The 18983-nt window shown below is 32.6% G+C and overlaps 1 protein-coding gene across 1 annotated transcript in view; it reads right to left on the minus strand.

Moving 5' to 3' along the window:
- The window catches only part of LAMA2 (laminin subunit alpha 2), a 784999-nt gene that overhangs the window by 152859 nt on the left and 613157 nt on the right, over positions 1-18983 (minus strand). The window contains exons 32-33 of the mRNA XM_074309868.1: positions 14577-14770; positions 712-854 (exon numbers count right to left, since the gene is read on the minus strand). Of these exons, the coding sequence (XP_074165969.1) occupies positions 712-854; positions 14577-14770 (337 nt within the window). The remainder of the gene's footprint in view (positions 1-711; positions 855-14576; positions 14771-18983) is intronic.

Consider the following 18983-nt stretch of genomic DNA (forward strand, 5'->3'; position numbering starts at 1 on the left):
AGCTTCAGGGATAGGCAGTCATGTCAGACACAAATTACAAATTACATATTCCTATTCCTTTTGTAATCCCAGAGATTAACACACTATCTGGCACATAGTAGGCTTACCTAATTTAATAAATATTTGTTGATTAATTGCTACCTCATAAAGTTATTGTGAAAGTCAAATGAGATAATGTGCATAAATACTATGCAAACCTGAAAGGTCACGTCATTTATTAATATTAGTTGCATATTGAGCACACTAAGTCATGGTCTTTTTCCTCCTCTCTACATTTCTTCCAATTTAATGACCCTGCAACCTTTTTCCTTTTCTTCATAAGCTGTTTCACATACTTTGTATGAAAGAAAATGCTTTTTAAAGCCTCTGTAACTCTTCATCATATCTTCTTTAATTTTGTCCCACCTGTGTGCATTTCAGTCTAATCACATTCATTACCACCTCTTTGAATCCAAACAAATGGGTGATCATAAATGCAGAGCTTAATAACAATGTATGCCATTTAACTACCTCCAACTGACCTCATAAAGAAATTGAAATCACCATCAAGGAAATACTTTGCATTCCTCAGATAAGAACACGTTTTAAATAAGCAGAAAAAGCAAACAGGACAGTTATTACTTACCAAAACATGGCAATAGATCTTTATTGTATCCCTGCTTTTGTATTGTACTTGGCACTCATTATGACTATATAGCCTTGCAAACATACCTTTAGCTCCTGAGTCACATTTTCAAAATTGTATAGCATTTTATATGGTGCAGGCAGTGGGCCAGTAAGGTTGATGCTAACAGCCATCTGCTCAAGGCGAGCCAAGTCACTGAGAAGGAGTCCTGTACATTCATCACCACAAACTGTGAAAGGAAAGTGACAATGAATATTTACTTCTGCTAAATGTCTGAGGCAGATGTTCAAGGATTTTAGCTCTGAAATATTTTACAGCGCACATATATTTCTGTGAAAGATAATGCTACTCATCTCAGATAATTAACCCCAACAAATGCATGGCAGTTGAAAGAGATGAAAATAGCAACAAGGGAATAGAACTGCCTTATTTCGCAGAACTTGATAATGCAGAATGATGATATAAGTCAAAAAATGAAATAAGTAGACTTAAGATAACTGAGAAGAAAGGGGGCTGTTTAAGGGAGGTGAGAAATAAGAACATTTCATGCTATGGACCACTCCACATAAACCCACACATGAGCAATCTAAAAGAAATCTTTGAACAGCTGGTGAATCACAAAGATTATAGGCAGACTAAAAAGCAGCTAAAGTTGTAATGCACTACATAAGATTGCTCTTCAGGATATATACAACCATTTAGTCTCCACATGCTTCATGTCTTACACATTCAAATCTTGCACAACTACTTGGCCTTGGGTCAATTGGAGAGAGAATAATAAATAAAAATGAAACAAGTTTTTCATGTTGAAGCATTTAAGGATCATCTTCATTCTTTCTATATTTTTGTTGTATGTCTATATGCAGGGGTCAGCCATTACTTCTTAGCCTCTGGGCACTTTACCAACCATCAATGGAAAGAAAAACTAAACATTTCCTAGCATTGCAAAGTACCATATGCAGTCTTGTAGATAAACAATTGCTAAGGGCACGTAACAATTCATATTTAGTTCAAGTATTTAGAAATGTTGACAACTATTTTGCTGCTTCTATAAATGCCTAGGAAGAACTAGCATAATTCAAGAATAACTTTTTGTGGAAGGGTGATATGCTTGATTTATCCTTTCCTCTTAAGACCTATAGTTAACATTAAATTTTTGTTTTTGCAAATATTATTATTTCACTCATTGTAAAGAACCTTTAAAAACAATTATGCTTTGTTTTTTTCTAATATTTTTATGATTTAATATTCAATAATTTTCAATAATTTCTTTTTTTTCAAGATCATACAGTGGTGACAGAGATAATCGTAGGAAGATCATAAAAATTGAATGTCTGCATATCATTATGTTTATACTATATTTATATGTGAGTATGATGCATCTATGTTGTATATGTGTGTATGTATGTGCCTAAGTTGGGAGGAACAAGGAGTCAAATGAAATGGAAAACATTCAGATTTGGGGAGACCTTGGATTATACCTTAAAGTGGTAAGAATTTAATTATTTTATTCAAGATCCTTCTGAGCTGCCTGTTGGCTAGGAAACATTGACTTCTGCCTGTAGATGTTCAGAAGGGTACAGAAGATGATTCTGTCATGGGAGCAGCAGTTCTAGATGAGTTACAGAACATTTTTCATGTATCTTAAACCTCCCCAGTAGATTATTTAATGAATCAGCTTCTTTCAGGTGTTTAACTCTCTAGGACTTCATAGGTTTGTGTTTTACTGAATGTATAAGGGATCAACAGCAGTGAAGTGAGAGTCGAAATGGGTAACTAGGACTTTTCTACTCTTCTAGCCTGTGTATCTTTTAAGGAGATGATAAGGCAAACGTGGAAGGCAACCAGGTTGCACATTTAAAGAGGGAATGACTAATATTTCACCATTCCAATTGAAAGAATTTAAGTATTTCTTAAGTAGCCATCTCAGTGTTTATGGATTTTGGGATAAGAGGAATAGTGGAAAAAATGTTGGATTTAGAATCAGGAGGTTTAGATTTGAAGCCCATGCTGCCAATGTGGGGACCTGAGCGAGTCACTTCTGTGTGGGACTCAATTTTTACATCTATAAAATGAGAGAGTTGACCATGTAGTTTCTAAAATCGCTTCCATATTTACATCTCTAGTTTTTTGGGGTTTTTTTTTTTGTTTGTTTTTTTGGTTTTTTTTTGGTTTGTAACCCAGTGAAAGGAATACCAATTACATTCCCTATTCTCAAGGAATAAATCCCCTTTGGTTAGAGAATTCATGTTAAAAGGTAGGCTCTATACTCAAAGTATAGCAGAGTTGGGGGAAGAAGGGAAATCTGAATTCTCTACTGTAGTGTGTATCCTTTCAGCTTCTGCTTGAACAGAAGGAAAAGAAGAGTCAGTTTTTCTTAAAGGATCCTTGAAGGTAAAGGCTTTTACCATTTGTTTAAAAAATGCTTTAGATCAGGGATTACGTGTGTGTGTGTGTGTGTGTGTGTGTGTGTGTGTGTGTGTGTGTTTGATGGACGCTTTGGCAGATAATGAATACCCCCTACTCAGAATACTGTTTTTAAATACATGAAATGAAATTCATAGTATTGATCAGAAAAGAGGGCAATTATATTAAAGTGATAACAAAATTTTTTAACCTTGTGTTAAAAACATTGCTGCAGATTAATTTATATACCAGCAATTAGAAAATATGAAACTTTCTATTATTTTATAACATTACCAACTAATTACAGAGAAAAGACATGTAAAAGGAAACTCTCCAGACTGTCATGTAAGATAGAAATAATAAAGTTTAATACTAAGGGTATCTATTAATGAAAATACCCTGACAATAAAAACTTTGCATGATTAATCCTGAAGGATGTGTAGAAACTAGATAGATGAGGAGAAGTAAGAACATTTTAGACATATAGGGATGTGTGTGTGTGTGTGTGTGTGTGTGTGTGTGTGTGTGTGTGTGTGTGTGCTGCTGGTGGTGGAGGTATCTACAGGGGAAGCAAACCCATCAAAATTTAGATTATCTGCCCACTAGAGACAAATTTGGATAGAAAAGGCAGCTTCAAATTATAAAGGATCTTGACAAATTAGTTATTTAGAGTGTGGACTTGATTAAACTAGTATGAAGCAGCCATTTAAAGTACATGAATCTGGGAATGACTAGATGGAATGAAGATTAACTTGACAGAAGTGTACAGAATAGATTAGAGCCAAATGACTCAGGATTGGGGAAGCTAAGAGCCCATTGTTTTAATCAATGTGTGAAGTCTATAGAGATACTAGAAGATATCAAAGACAAATCATTGATACTTAGTGACTTACTGATTATAAGAGATGGGAGAAAAAGAGAGTTGAAGAAGACTCCCTAGTTTTGAGCTTATAATTAATAGAAGAGTGATTCCATTCACAACAGTATGGAAAATGAGAATTGAAGTGAAAGGTTAGGAGGAAAGGAGAAAAGTTCATATTAGAAATATTCCAAGTTACTTTTTTAAAAATTTTCCTTCCCAATGGGCAATGATATCAGAAGATAATTTACTCTTATTCTCAATCCCTCTTTAAAATGTATGTCTTATGTGTCTATAGGATGTGCATCTCTTAAAAGTCTGGTGAAGCCCATGGGTCCTTTGCATAATAATGTTATTAAAAGTAGAAATTGAAAATATGTAGGATTACAACGAAAACTAATCACATTAAAAAACTAATCACATTTTTTTTCCTGTGCAAATCTATATGGAATGTTAAAGTGAGATCTCATTTGCTATGATGTGTTGTGGATCAAATTGGTAACTTAGAATGGGAGGAATACTTATTTTTCCTATATATTCATCCTATATCTCATGCCCCTATTTGTTTTGGTTTCCATATTACTTAAAAAGAAAATGTATTTAATTGCTCTTTCAAGGAATCATACATTCTACTTATATTTCTGTGTCTAAAGACCTATTATTAACTCAGGTCTTATGTTTTCTGCAGTTACTTTTAAGAGGAACACAGTATGGGCATATATCCATATGCAAAAAAGTAAGTTTTATAGCAAACTCTAAGTTATATACCAACATCTGTCTTAACATGTCAAAATGACTTATGAAAATTACAACTACTTGGAAGATTTTAAATTGGCTAACTCCAGAGAATTCAATATTTATTTTTTTAAACTGGCAAAAATTTAAGTTTCTAATCTAAAATAAATATACAGGTTGCTAGTTTATTCTGACACTAAACATTTCACTTCAACAAGAAGTTACTTTTATATACCCTCAAAAAGCTGATGTGGCTTGTAATAAACATTAGAAATGGGATGCAAATTAAAACCAAATTTAATTTACCATGATAGAGAAGATTTAAAGAGCTTATAGAGATATGAAGTATTCCCATTGTGTAAACAATTATATTTTGATTGCGCAGTGGTTGACTATAGTCTAAATTAATACCTATTTTTGATAATCAGTCCCCCAAAGAATTGCATCCCATCAGGCTTTTATTTTAGCAGAGGAGACAAGTCAAGATAGCAAGAATGTCGAAAATGTATAGGAGCAAAAGCAAATATTTCAAGACGATGATTATATTGTACATGACTAAATGTTTCCAAGGCTTTGCCTATAAAACTGTCAAGATAAATTTGTGTCTAATATTAACAAATGCAGTGCTAAATTCAGATCATTACAGCTAGGCTCACATAAGGGGAAAATCATACAGTCAGTATTATAGATACTTCAGCTAGCAATTAATACAAAATATTGCATTTTACCACAATCTCCCATGCATAACAACTACTACTAACATACCTTCAAATAAAAAGTCAAAGTGCTTTAAAACAACAGAAATAGATAATAAAATATGCTTAATGTGCATGAAGTAAGTATAAAAAGATTGTTGATTAATCTATTTAAAGATACCCATAATGTCTGCTCTGGGTAGTCATTTTTATTTATAGCCAGAAATACATATTTCTAACCCAACATCATCAAATTTTAGAAAAAAAGAATATAGCGTCTCATTTGTACCCATGGCTTTGGTTTAATGTTTCCCAGATTTGAAAATTATCTTCCTTCTCATTATTATGGCTCAATGTTACAGATCCTTATTTTCTATTAACTTTTTCTATGAATGCGTAATTCTGCATTATTTTTTAAAGAAGGCACATACCAACTAGTTTTAATTTATTTCAGACTGTTTAACAGTAAATGTTCTTTACCTGCTGTTACTATTGTCTTTGTATGAATGGGAAGAAAGATGTTGCTAATATTGTATTATTTATTTAAAGGGGAGGAAAGTTGTTTAAATAGAAGGATGTGATATTGATATGATATATAATATAGTTTTGTACATAAAGCCAACATTGAAAAAAACTGCTAAAAATGAAAACATTATTAGGGATGGTGTTCAGATCAAGGTTTATTTGTGTGTGTGTGTGTGTGTGTGTGTGTGTGTTTTGGGGTGGTGCATGTTCTTGTTCTTAACTTAGGATACTTTATTCATTTTTTATTGTAAGTGAAGGAAAGGATGGAAAATGTTGTATGAGTATCAGTTGCATCAATTAGAATGAATAATTCTGATGGTTTAGCAATGGTTTACCATTGCTAGAATTGCCACTTGAAGTTTAATCTGGATAAGACTGAGGAGGGGCATGTCTTCATACAATAACAGTGATTTTCTAATAATTCTAATACTTGAATAGTTTGAATACTTGAAGAGCTGCTCTGTGAATTCTTTGTTGCTCCAAAGGGAAGAATTAAGACCAATAGACAGATTTTTTTTTCAACAAGCAAATTTAAGCTTAATATTAGAATGAACTTTTTAATCAAAAGAATCATTCAAATGGAACAATCTGCCTTGTGAAGTAGTTATGTCCTCATCATTGGAAATATCCAAAGCTGAAATTATAGGAACATTTGTCAGGGATGTTTGCATTGATTGTAAGAGATGGCTTAGGATCATAGAACGATTGATCTGGAGTTAAAGGGACCTCAGAGGTTACCTGCTTTATTCATCCTGCTCTTTCTTAAGAAAAAGAAAGTGATGTTTAAAGAGGTTAAAAGTCACACAGAGAGTAAATATCATAGGTGGGATTTGTACCCAGGTACTCTGATTCCAAAATCAGAGATCTTTCCATGATACTATGATTTCCATTAAAGGATATAGAACAGGTACAAATGGGCTGACTCTTTCTAAGGATATTTTCAAGATTAATCAAAGGTCTAGGAGGCAAAGTTATAAACAGGAAAAATGATTTGTAAATAGTGGCTGCAAATCAAGGAACAGTTTTTGTATGTACCCACTATAGAAAAGATTGGTTTATCTCACATAGATTTCTTTGCTATATTTCATTCTCAGAGAGTAGATTCAGTCATATCTTCATTGTTATGAAAGATAAAAACACTTCTGTTATACTATGAATTTTGTATATATACATATGTACATCCATAAGTACATATGGATCACTATAGTATTGATTTAGTTTAGTTTGCAAATAATAATTAATTTGGCCCCAAATGCCAAATTGGCTTGCCACAATAAATTTAAAATACAGATGTAAATAAGAGTAAAAATTTTATGTTTTGTCAGATCGCTAGAAGATACATAGACAGTGATTAACTTAGAGAACAAGATATTCAGGAAGTAGCACTTTTCCTGGGTGTCCACTAAGGACATATTTCAGTTCTACATCTTCAGAAGACAAAGCGGCCAATTTTTTTAATATATGGCACTTTTATAATTCAAACAGAAGTTTTCTGGACCAGGAGAAAGATCCCAGAGAAATAGCATAATGTGGAAAGAATGTTGGACTGACCATCATTTGTTGTGGAACTGTGGACCAATGACTTTATCTAATTAATAACAGGTTTCTCTTCAGTAAAATGGGGCTAATTTATATTACCTACATTCTGGGATTATTCTGAAGAACTAAAAACTGTACATTGAAAAGAGCTAGATAAATTTGAATTAATAATATGAAAAAATTGATTCCATAAAACACATTTGCAAATTTGTCCCATTACTTTATCATCTATATATACTGAATAAAATATCTGATAGTTAAAAAACAACAACTATAGCCTATTAAAAATAGTTTTTTAGGTGGGATGATATCTTAGAAACATTTGCCAATTCTAATTTGTTTTGAACATGAGCAATATATACATTTCAACTGTAATACTCATAAGTAATTTTTCTATCCTGTGACTTCACTTTCTATGAAGTTATTTTATATTGATTAGAAAAAATAAATTGTGAAAAAGCCTAGATTCTGCATCCTACCAAAATTTCAACTTAAAATTAACGACCGCTTTGCAGTTCATTTTCAAACTCAAGACTATCTATATCTTTTCTGTTAAATGGACAGGACAGGTACAAAATATCTATAGCAGCTCTTTTTGTAGTGACAAGGTAGTGGGAATTGAGAGAAATTCCAGAATGGCTGAACAAGTTTTGGTATATGTTTATAATGAATTATTACTGTGCTATAAGAAATGATTAGCAGGATGATTTCAGGAAAATCTGGAAAGAGTTATATAAATTGATGCAAAATGAATTGAGCTGAACCAGGAGAACTTTATACATAGTAACAACAATACTATATGATGATCAATGATGAATGACAGCTATTCTCAGCAACAGAATGATCCAAGTCAGTTCCAAAGGACTCATGTTAAAAAATGCTATCTGCCTCCAGAGAAATAATTGTTGGAGTCTGAATTTAGATCAAAGCATACTATTTTTGACTTTCTGTAATTTTTGTGTTTTTTTCTCCCTTTGGGTCTGTGTTTTCTTTCACAACAAAGATCAATATGGTAATGTTTTACATTATGGAACATGTATAACCTATGTCAAATTGCTTACTATTTCAGAATGGGGGGAGTGAGAAAGGGAGATAGAAAATTTGGGATTCATTTTTAAAAATGAATGTTAAAAATTAACTTTAGTGTAACTGTGGAAAAATAAAATATTTTTTCATTTTATTACAGCTTTTTATTGACAAAACATATGCATGGATAATTTTTCAATATTGACCCTTGCAAAAATTTCTGTTCCAACTTTTCCCCTCCTTCCCTCCATCCTCTCCCCTAGATGACAGGTAGTTCCATGCAAAATATTATTTTTTTTAAAAAATGGATGGAAAGGAAATTTGGATACCCAGATAGCTTATTTTTATGTTTTAGCTCACTTTCATCTCTTAGAACCCTAGATTTAGGGTTCTTTAGGACTCAGCTCAAATGGTATATTCTATAGCAAGCTTTACAGGATCCCACCAGCTAAAGAACCTTCTTTAAGCTTACCTTCCATCTACTCTATATATTCTAGTATATACCTTCATTATAATCTTCATTATAACGTAAGACTATCAAGATGGTTTTTGTCTTCCTTTGTTTCCTTAGTGCTGAACACAGTATTTGGCACACAGTATATATAGATCTATAGATCTATATAGATCTATATCTGTTGGTTGATAAGAATTTATGACATTTTTTAAAGAGAAGGGAATCCCAAAGGGTATTGTGAGATAAGTAAGTTCTTTGTAAACATTTAGATGCTACATACATGTGAGATATTATTATTATTTTTAATTATTGCTAATAGAAGTATGTTGCAGGAGTTCATTCTAATATTTGAAAATTTTCCTTCCTAGGTGATTTATGTCATGGAAATTCCTCATCTTACTATTCAAGCCTGTTTCATTTAGTTCTATTTCCATTAGAAATGGAATTCTGACAGTAAATGACTGTGGATAAATGAATATTAACTATACTGGGGTGTAGGTGAGGATTACCTTATTTTAGAGTTTACTCTGTACTTCTCATATGTCACAGGATCATTTTTTATTTGTGAATCTTACCTGACTAATTCCTAATTAGGATGTTCTTTACTATATGCCCTTGTTCTCTTTTTTTTGTACTAAGTGAAGAATCCACAATGAAGGCAAGACTGAATCACACTTTCTAGTGGATGAGTGAAAGGACATAGATATGTTTCTTAAATATCACCAAAGCATTTGAATCTTAATTTATCTAGCTGGATAGATTAAGAAGGAACATTGTATTTCATAGTTCAGGACTTCTAAGGAAGATTAGGACTATATTAACAATCACTTCCATGGACATTCCTGCAATTATATATACTTTCTTTAGCCTGAGCCATTCAATCCCCAAGAGTTTTATACAATTCCACAACCATCACACTTGACACAGCTGCCCTATAGATTTGCCCTGCCAGGCAAACATATCCTTTGCTTTTTTCCTCTTTCTAGCTCTTGGAGTTGGAATGCATTTTAAAAAAAGAAAAATGAGACAAAGTCCATAATGCATGTTCACCTAGTCAAGTCACGTTTGGTCACCATGTTTCAGAAACTGACTATAGAAATTTAGTCTTGAGAAGGGCAGTTGAAATAATTAAGAGTCATGGGAACTCTTTCTCAAGAGAAAGAACTTTGAGATGTAGGTAGGAAGAAAAAAACATGTAGAAGAAGTTCTTATATTTGAACCAGAGCAAAATGTAGAAGAAAACATTTTGGAATCAATTCATCTTCATGCTCACAAGAATAAATAGAATTCAGCAAAGCCAGAAAATAGCATAAGGAAATATTTTCTTTTTTTCTGAACCAAATGATAAAATATTAGGGCAAACATATAGGTATAAAACCAACTAATCAGAGGATAATAATTCAATTCTTTGAATAAGAAAACATCTATTGAATCATAAAGAATAATATCAAAACCCACAAGACTCATTTACCCATTGCTACCATCTTCTCTGAAATGAATTTCTATATGTACAGTAATAGTTTATTATGGTAATATAATTAGGTTTGATATAATATTTCAAAGTGAACATATGATAATTTACTTCAAATTATTTTTGATTACTATCAATAAGAATATTCTATTTAGTAGATCACTGCTCTGATGTGTAGTAACAATTCAGGAATCATGCTCTTTTGCCTTATTATGGAATAGGAGTAATTCTTTAGGAGCTAGCAATGAACCTGACTGTATCAATCCTCAAGATTGACTTTTATGCTCACCACAGAGCCATACATCAACTAATGTAGTTTCTTAGGGCCCTTAATATTTGAAAGGGATTCTCTAGACAGTACACATAAGCATTCTGATCATTAGAAAATTAAGGCCTCTACTATAAATTAATTAGTTGACATGCTAAATAAGTCAGTTCCTTCTAAGTTTTACACGAATGAGGTTCCCAGAGACTAAGTTTGGTTATGAAATTGAGTTTTTGAACTTTTAAAACTGAGTCAGGCTCTGAATCCAATGTGAGTCTAAAATGCCACTGCCTTAGTAAATTACCTCTTCCCCTTTTCTTTCTCCTAGTCCTCTTGCACAATATTTTGACTTCACCAACTATTATTCAAACTTTGTAGAAAATAAGTAATTTTTAAAAAGTTATTAATTTTAAAATGGCAATGTACTATCATACATTTAAATATAAGATAAATCTAAATATAACAGATATAATAACAAATATAAATTTCCTTCTTTACACTTAATTAAATCTTGACTGGCTTTTCAGTCAATCATATTTAATAACGTGAGGGTCTTTGAATAGAGGTATTTATTTAAAATAATATGTGACTAGAGGTTCCTGAAAGTTCAGCTTTCCCTGTTTTTGCTATATTATTATTTAATGTTCATGTTTCAGCTTTAGAACATGGCATTGCCCTTTAAAGTTCAATTTCAGAAAATTAATTAGGAGAAATGATTTGCTATAAAATGGGTCTTCAGATCAATGTTCATTTAAATAATTGGCATCTAAGCAAATACATGTTAATATGCAACGCCTGCCCTAAACAAAATGCTAATTTTAGTAATTCATCTTAGAGATACTCAAGTATACCATTATTTTTGTAAGTAACATATCTGTGTTTTATTGTACCTGCTCATGCTCATATGAAGATCTTATGTATCTGATCTCCTTTATATTATCAGCATTTTGCATTTGAGACAGCTCCAATCAACTCAAATATGAGAAAAAGTCCCGTACTTTACATAGTCATGTACATCCCGTACTTTAAAGTCAACTCATGTAGGAAACTAATTGGAAGATAGGTTATGTTGCTACAATGACATGCAACTTTTGAACAAAACTGTTCTGAGACATCTGCTTTTCTTTTTCTTATTTCCTATCCTTATTTTTCTTTCTACTTTGATGGAGTTTGAAATCATCAATGAAAATCAAATCATAACAGTTGGTTCAGATTGCGACCCCTCTCTGCTCTCTCACCACAAGCTTTAAATCCTTCAATTATCCTTCTTGGAAGCCCTTTGTAGGATACTTGGGCTGTTTTCCACGGTGACATTAAAGAAGATGATCTGTGGCACCATCTAACTTTCCACATTCTCAAATCCAATACAATCCATTCTCTTCCTTCTACTCAGTTCTATATTCAGATCATTGTACAAGATATAAAACTCATCCAAAGTACATTTGTTTTTCACTGTTCAAGTTAAATTTTCTAGTTTTTTTATTTTAAATTTAGTGACCACGAAAAAAAAAGCAAAAATTCCATATAAAATAGAATAAAAGAAGGGGATCATATATGAAACCAAATATGTTATGCATATCTTTTTATTTTAAAAATAATAAATTCATTCTATTTCTTCTAAAGATGTCTTTCTCATTTTTTCTTTTCTGAACTTCAGTTTTTTAATCCCTGTATATTTTATAATAATGTCTCAATAACATTTTTTTCCTTTCTTTCTTGGTAACCCTATTGTTAGTCCCTTACACCTTCTTTCCCTTCAATGAAAAAGAGAAACATAATTGTTATAACAAAAAAAGGTGAGTCAAACCAAGGAAATCCACAATTTCTCATGTTTAAAAATGTTTTTGTCATTTTGAGCCTTAGGTCTGTCAGACATAGGGATCATGCTTTATTATGATTTCTTTGGAATGATGGTCATTATTGCTTTGATCAGAATCAAGTTATCCACTGTTTTCTCTTACTGAACAAGCTTTCCAGATCTCATTCCAATTGAAATAGTCATCTTTGGATGTATTCTGATGGAAATGGATATCTTCGACAAAGAGAAGATCTAATTCAGTTCCAATTGATCAATGATGGACAAAATCAGCTGCACCCAGAGAAGGAATACTGGGAAATTAGTGTAAACTGTTAGCATTTTTTTGTTTTTCTTTCCAGGTTATTTTTACCTTCTGAATCCAATTCTTCCTGTGCAACAAGAAATTAGTTTTGCATACACATAGTGTATCTAGGATATACTATAACATATCTAACATGTATAAGACTGCCTACTATCTAGGGGAAGGGGTGGAGGGAAGGAGGGGAAAATTTGAAACAGAAGTGAGTGCAAGAAATAATGCAAAAAATTAACCATGCATATGTACTGTCAAAAAGTTATAATTACAATAAAATATTTTTAAAAAAGAACTAGTCATCTTTGATTAGGAGAATTTGAAAAATTTTTCAATTAATTGGGAATGCTTATTTTGTGATAACTGAGCATTACCATTTGTTTAGAAGCAATGATAAAAGCTCCCACAGGATTTTTCTTCAGCCCTGTGTATGGAAGGTATAGGCAGTAGGAAGTTTGATTGAGTTATTTATGTTCAAGTACTCCAGAATGAGTTGACCTTATAGTTGATCCTGTACCTACAGTCTTACAACAAGGTGGTGCTAGTGCTGGGAATAAGACATACCAAAAAAACACTGTATTATATGGATCAAACATTCAGCTCCTGATTTCTGAAAAGCTAGAAGCAGAGATTCTTTGAGGTAGTTAAGTTTAGGATCTCTGAAAGATCTGATTAAATTGCACATGGCCTTCAGTGAAGGACTTGCTCTCATAATTCTGACATAGTGTTGTAACACTCCTGTTGTTATCTGGAATCTGGAAACTGGATTGAATTTATACTTTGGTCCAAACTCTATATTCTCATTCCCAGCTGATTTTGAGGACCCTCAGGACATACTGCATAAAGAATAGTAAATGTAACTTCTGAACATAAAGAACTAGCTTTCATTTCCCAGTCTTGGAGTCACAATGAACAAACAAGCAGTATTTTAAAAAATGTTCTTCTCACTTTCACTCTTACTCTGTCCTCACTCTTTCCTTCTCTCATTATTCTCTTCCTTTCTCTGTTTCTCTCTCTATCTCTTTCTCTCTTCATTTCTTGTCTTACTCTATCCATCTCTCTCTCTGTCTGTCTCTTTGTCTCCAATTAAGGACACTAATGTGAATAATCAATTCCCTTGGAGAAAAGAATTTTACAATGAAATGAGTTCCCTTATAAGGTCTTAATAAGGGAAAGGCCTATTTCAGTTTGGGATTTGATTAAGGCTCTACAAATTAAGTTTATGACTTGATTTTAATGTTCCTTTCAGCACATTGCAGAATTTCTGGAATCGATGAGTGGGAAATCAGAATAAGTTAAAAAAACAATATTACCCAAACATACTACACAGACTCTTTTCTCTCTTAGATAAAGACACTCTTACTAAATTCACTTTCAGTATTTCCAGATCACATATTTCAAGAGAATGTTTTGAAGCAGCATGTCTGCCGATGTCTTTATGGACTACAGAGGGAAGGCACTGTGTGTAACTCAAGATATAAAGTAGCTGGGCCACTGATTATAAATTCAGAAGGACTCTGAAAAATTTAATATACCCAGATCTTTAATCTGTCACAGAGATAGTACCTACCTTTGGCAAAACTGTACACCCTGGGATAGACAAAAATAAAATAAGCCCTCAGGAGCTTTGTTGTAGATTTTCAATGAAGTTATTATAGCATGCTGAGAATTTTCTCAGCAGTTCTGGGCTCCATGGGAGAGAGGCCAGAACAGCAGGTGAATAGCAAAGGTTGGATGGATGGTGTCAGAAAGAATGAACTACAGTACTAACAAGTAGAGAAAAAGACCAGTTTACTTCCCTTGAAATGCACCAGGAATTGAGCAAAGAAATCCCCAAGAGCTAGTGGTAAAGTTAGTATACGTACAAACACACTCCATGCCATCACGCGCATGCTCAGGCTTGCAACCATCACACTTCTGCCCCGTGGCTCCGGGTCGGCAAGTGCAATATCCAGTGACTGGGTCACAGGGGACAGGCAGTGAACCATATGGATCACACTCACATTCTTGGCAGGAGCCTCCTGGGCTGCTCGGGCTGCCTGTATAGCCAAAGGCACATCTGGATATAAATAGTTAGAAAGGGAAGTAAATTAATGATACTGAGTTGTCATTTCTCTGATTAGAAACAAACAAGCATTAAATTCCTTTAAAATAAATGAATAAAGACATCTTTCTCATTAGATAGGTCTGAGTTATCTATTTATAAAAACTTAAGAGAATCATAAAAAGAGAGCTGTAATGGAATTTAGAGGTCATTTAATCCAATCCTTGGGTTTTACTAATGTGAGATGTTATATAGGTTACATAGCTTGAGAGAAACAGCTGAGACTAGAATCCAGCTGCTCTTATTCTCAGCCTATGCCCTCCCCATTACACCATAATAATAACTGACATTTTAATAGAACATTATGGTTCTCTAATAGTTTAACATGCATTGGTTCATTTGTTTCTTGTAATAACTTTGTGAGATAGGTTTATTGTTATTTACAGAGATTCAGGTTAAGTCACTTTCACATGGTGGCCATATTACAGATTGATTATAATTTTTATCATTTTATAGGTAGATAAAATGAGGCATTTGGATAGTAAATTACTTTTCCAATATCATACTATCCTTTGACACAGAGAGGCTTCAAAAGTGGATCTTTCCTAGGGACCTGTATGTGCAAGAATGTTTGTGGAAGCCCTCTTTGTAGTGGACAGGAACTGGAAACTGAGTGGATGCCAATCAATTGGAGAATGGCTGAATAAATTGTGGTATGTGAATATTATGGAATATTATTGTTCTGTAAGAAATGACCAATAGGATGACTTCAGAAAGGCCTGGAAAGACTTGCGTGAACTGATGCAGGGTGAAATGAGCAGGACCAGGAGATTATTATATACTTCAACAACAATACTGTATGAGGATGTATTCTGATAGATGTGGCCCTCTCCAACAATGAGATGAACCAAATCAGTTCCAATAGAGCAGTAATGAACTGAACCAGCTACACCCAGCAAAAGAACTCTAGGAGATGATTATGAACCACTACATAGAATTCCCAATCCCTCTAATTTTGTCTGCCTGAATTTCTGATTTCCTTCACAGGCTAATTGTACACTATTTCAAAGTCCTATTCTTTTTGTACAGCAAACAACTGTTTGGACATGTATACATATATTGTATTTAATTTATGCTCTAACATATTTAACATGTATTGGTCCATCTGCCATCTTGGGGGGGGGGAGGAGGGAAAAAATTTAGAACAAAAGGTCAATGTTGTAAAATTACCCATGCATATATCTGGTAAATAAAAACTAGTAAAATTTTTTAAAAAGTGGATCTTTCCTAATAGCAAACCTAAGCATTCTTTCCACTATTTAATGTACAGCAATATAGTCATAAGTAAAAGGAGTTTTCTGTATGACTTTTTATAGATCTATATAGTTCCCTACTAAATCAGGAAAAGCACTGTTTTTTCTATGTTAAATTGGATTGTTCTAGAGAATTCAGTTAGCACTTGGTATTTTTGAAGGATTCGGATTGTCACTTGGGAATCTGGTAACATTTGGGATAACCTACACTCCTTGAATTTATTTTTAAGGAGTTGATAGTGAGCATGAATTATGAGGCAGTAGCAGGAAAAGGAGGGATCAATATAAGTCAACCATTTCTAAGAGTTTAGTTCAATAGTCTGAGATTATCAGAATTTTGTCCAATTATTTTATGGAAGTAATCTGTCCCTGCAAGTTACAGGGGGAAAAGGTTGAAATAGAAAGAAAAATTGCTGAAGCTCATTTTTCAAAGTTGCCCAGATTACTTGTCAGACTTGTACACATTCAAAATAAGATTTTAGTGCTTTCTAGGTGAGATTGAAAGTACAGAAGTAATAGATGGTATTGATGTAGATTTTCTCAAAATAAAGTGTCATAGAATTATCAATTGAGACCTGAAGAACTAGCTTTTCCAACCTTGCCATTTTACAATGGAGGAACTGAGGCACAGTGAAGGTTAACTAACTTCCTTACCATCATATAGCTAATAGATATCAGAGGAAGAATCTGTACCCATCCTTTTAAATGCTAGATGCCATGTTCTTTCCTTTTATCAGCCAATCTTGCCTTCCTTCAGTGCCTGATAACCAAATCTACTTAAAGCATCTCCTTGCATTTATAATTCAAAGTATTCTCTCTTAAGCTTTTAGCAGAAAAAAGTTAGAAAAGCAACTTGGAGGGAAATGCATGAGAACTTTCCATTATTGGGCATGGAGACTCACAAGAAAATATTCTATGAAACTTAGGCAAACTTTTAATAAAGATTCTGAAACTGAAATTTTCAATTGATTGTGAGGTTTGGGAAGCAGTCTAAGAAATCCACAGATAATATAATAATAATCTTTAGGTAAGTCTTTCTATAGGAAATATTCTACTTAGACCCCACAAATTATTTTGAATAAGAATAAATTTTTCTATCAGAGAATTACATTGCACATCTTTAATTGTAAAATTTAATGACTACCAAAACAAATGGTTTGGCAAAAACAATTTAAAAAATTTACAAAAAATATAGTACAAAATGCCATCAATTTATAGAATATACATAAAATGTAAAAGCACTTCGGTGCAGCTCTTGACATGTGGCTTTTCACAGACAGTTTTAAATTGCAGGGTAGTTTTTTCCAAAATGGCTGGCCTAAAAGAGATTAATTTTCTTCTACTACCTTATTGAGGTATGCTAAGTGTATAAATTTAATATTAATATTGGTGTAAGAAAGCATGAAGAAAGTAAATTAGATTCTGGTATGCATTATAAAATGCAGTGTAAAAACAAACATGAGTGAATTTGGAATAGTATTTGCTGTTTCGGATTATTCATCTCAAAGTTAACTTCTGTTAGCATAGAAACAGATTTGACTGTATATTCTTAAATTCTTAGATGTATAGTACATACATAGTAAATACAAACTATCATATACTATATATATGCATATACATATAAATATAAATAAACATATGTGTGTATATATGTATATACATATATATATATATATATGTATATATATATATATATATATATATATATATATATATATATATATATATATATATATATATATATATATATATATATATATATATATACTTCTTACTTGGCTTTGAAGGATAAACATTTAGCACCCTTAAAGTCCAAATATTAAAGACTGTTTTAATTGTAAATATGACTATGATTAGTTAATCCAAAAACCTTCTGAGATATATAATGTTGCTTGGTTGAGCTGCTCAGTGTTCTCATAGAAATTAATCGGCATAGAAATCACTAATGACAGCTATAGTTCAGGAAATATTTGTTTTGAGTTTTTCAATGGTCATTGAAACTGACCACAGTCTAGGATAGCTAAGAGGAAGTGGGAGGAAGGAGGATTGTGACTTACCCTGAGAGTCAAAAAAATTTGAGTTCAAATCAAACTTTCACACATAATTGATGCCAAAACACTTAAATTCTCAGTAACCCAGAACTCTTCAACATTATATGCTGAATAACTATTGTTGGTTTGAATTGGTAGCATGAATTTCTTCCCTGGGAATTTTCTATACCAATGAAATCTCAGATCTGGCTTAAAAATTTAAATTGTCTGTATTTGGGCCTGTAAACCCCCATCAAAGGAAAATATGATGAGGGAGAAGAAGGGGATCTCAAAAAGATTATGTTAGAGAAAACACAAAATAATTAGATCTTCTGTCTTCTGCATCACCTAAGCATTTTTAGGCAAGATATTGTACTTGTCAAAATATTGACCAATAATGTCTACATTTTGAGCTAGACAAAAAGTAGGCTATTTTACATTGCAGAACTCTGAAATTCAACATTCTCTCACTATTTTCAGCAATGATTTCCTGGTAAGTCCAAGCCTAATAGGGAAGCAATGTGATATACTTTAAAGGGCATTGATTCTGGAGGCACAGAGGACTTGAGTTCAAATCCTTCCTCTGACTTTGTATGAGTTTGGGCAGATTCTTTATCTTTAAAATTAGGGAGATGGTATAGAAGGCCTCTGAGATCTCTTCTAGAATTAAATCTATAATTTTATAATCCTATTAAATGGCTAGATTTTCATTTTTATTAATTTGCAGAGTTTTTAAATGGCCTTAGCCCTTTTAAAGATAACCACCTTAGGAATTATTAATGTTTGTGAAAAGTCTGAGCTACTTTTAAAAGATACAAATATTTGCTAGTTTGCTATCTTTGTGAATAAAAGGATATTACCTTATTTAAGTTTTCTCTCCCTTTC

The sequence above is a fragment of the Sminthopsis crassicaudata genome, chromosome 4 (assembly GCF_048593235.1).
Source record: "Sminthopsis crassicaudata isolate SCR6 chromosome 4, ASM4859323v1, whole genome shotgun sequence".
NCBI lineage: Eukaryota > Metazoa > Chordata > Mammalia > Dasyuromorphia > Dasyuridae > Sminthopsis > Sminthopsis crassicaudata.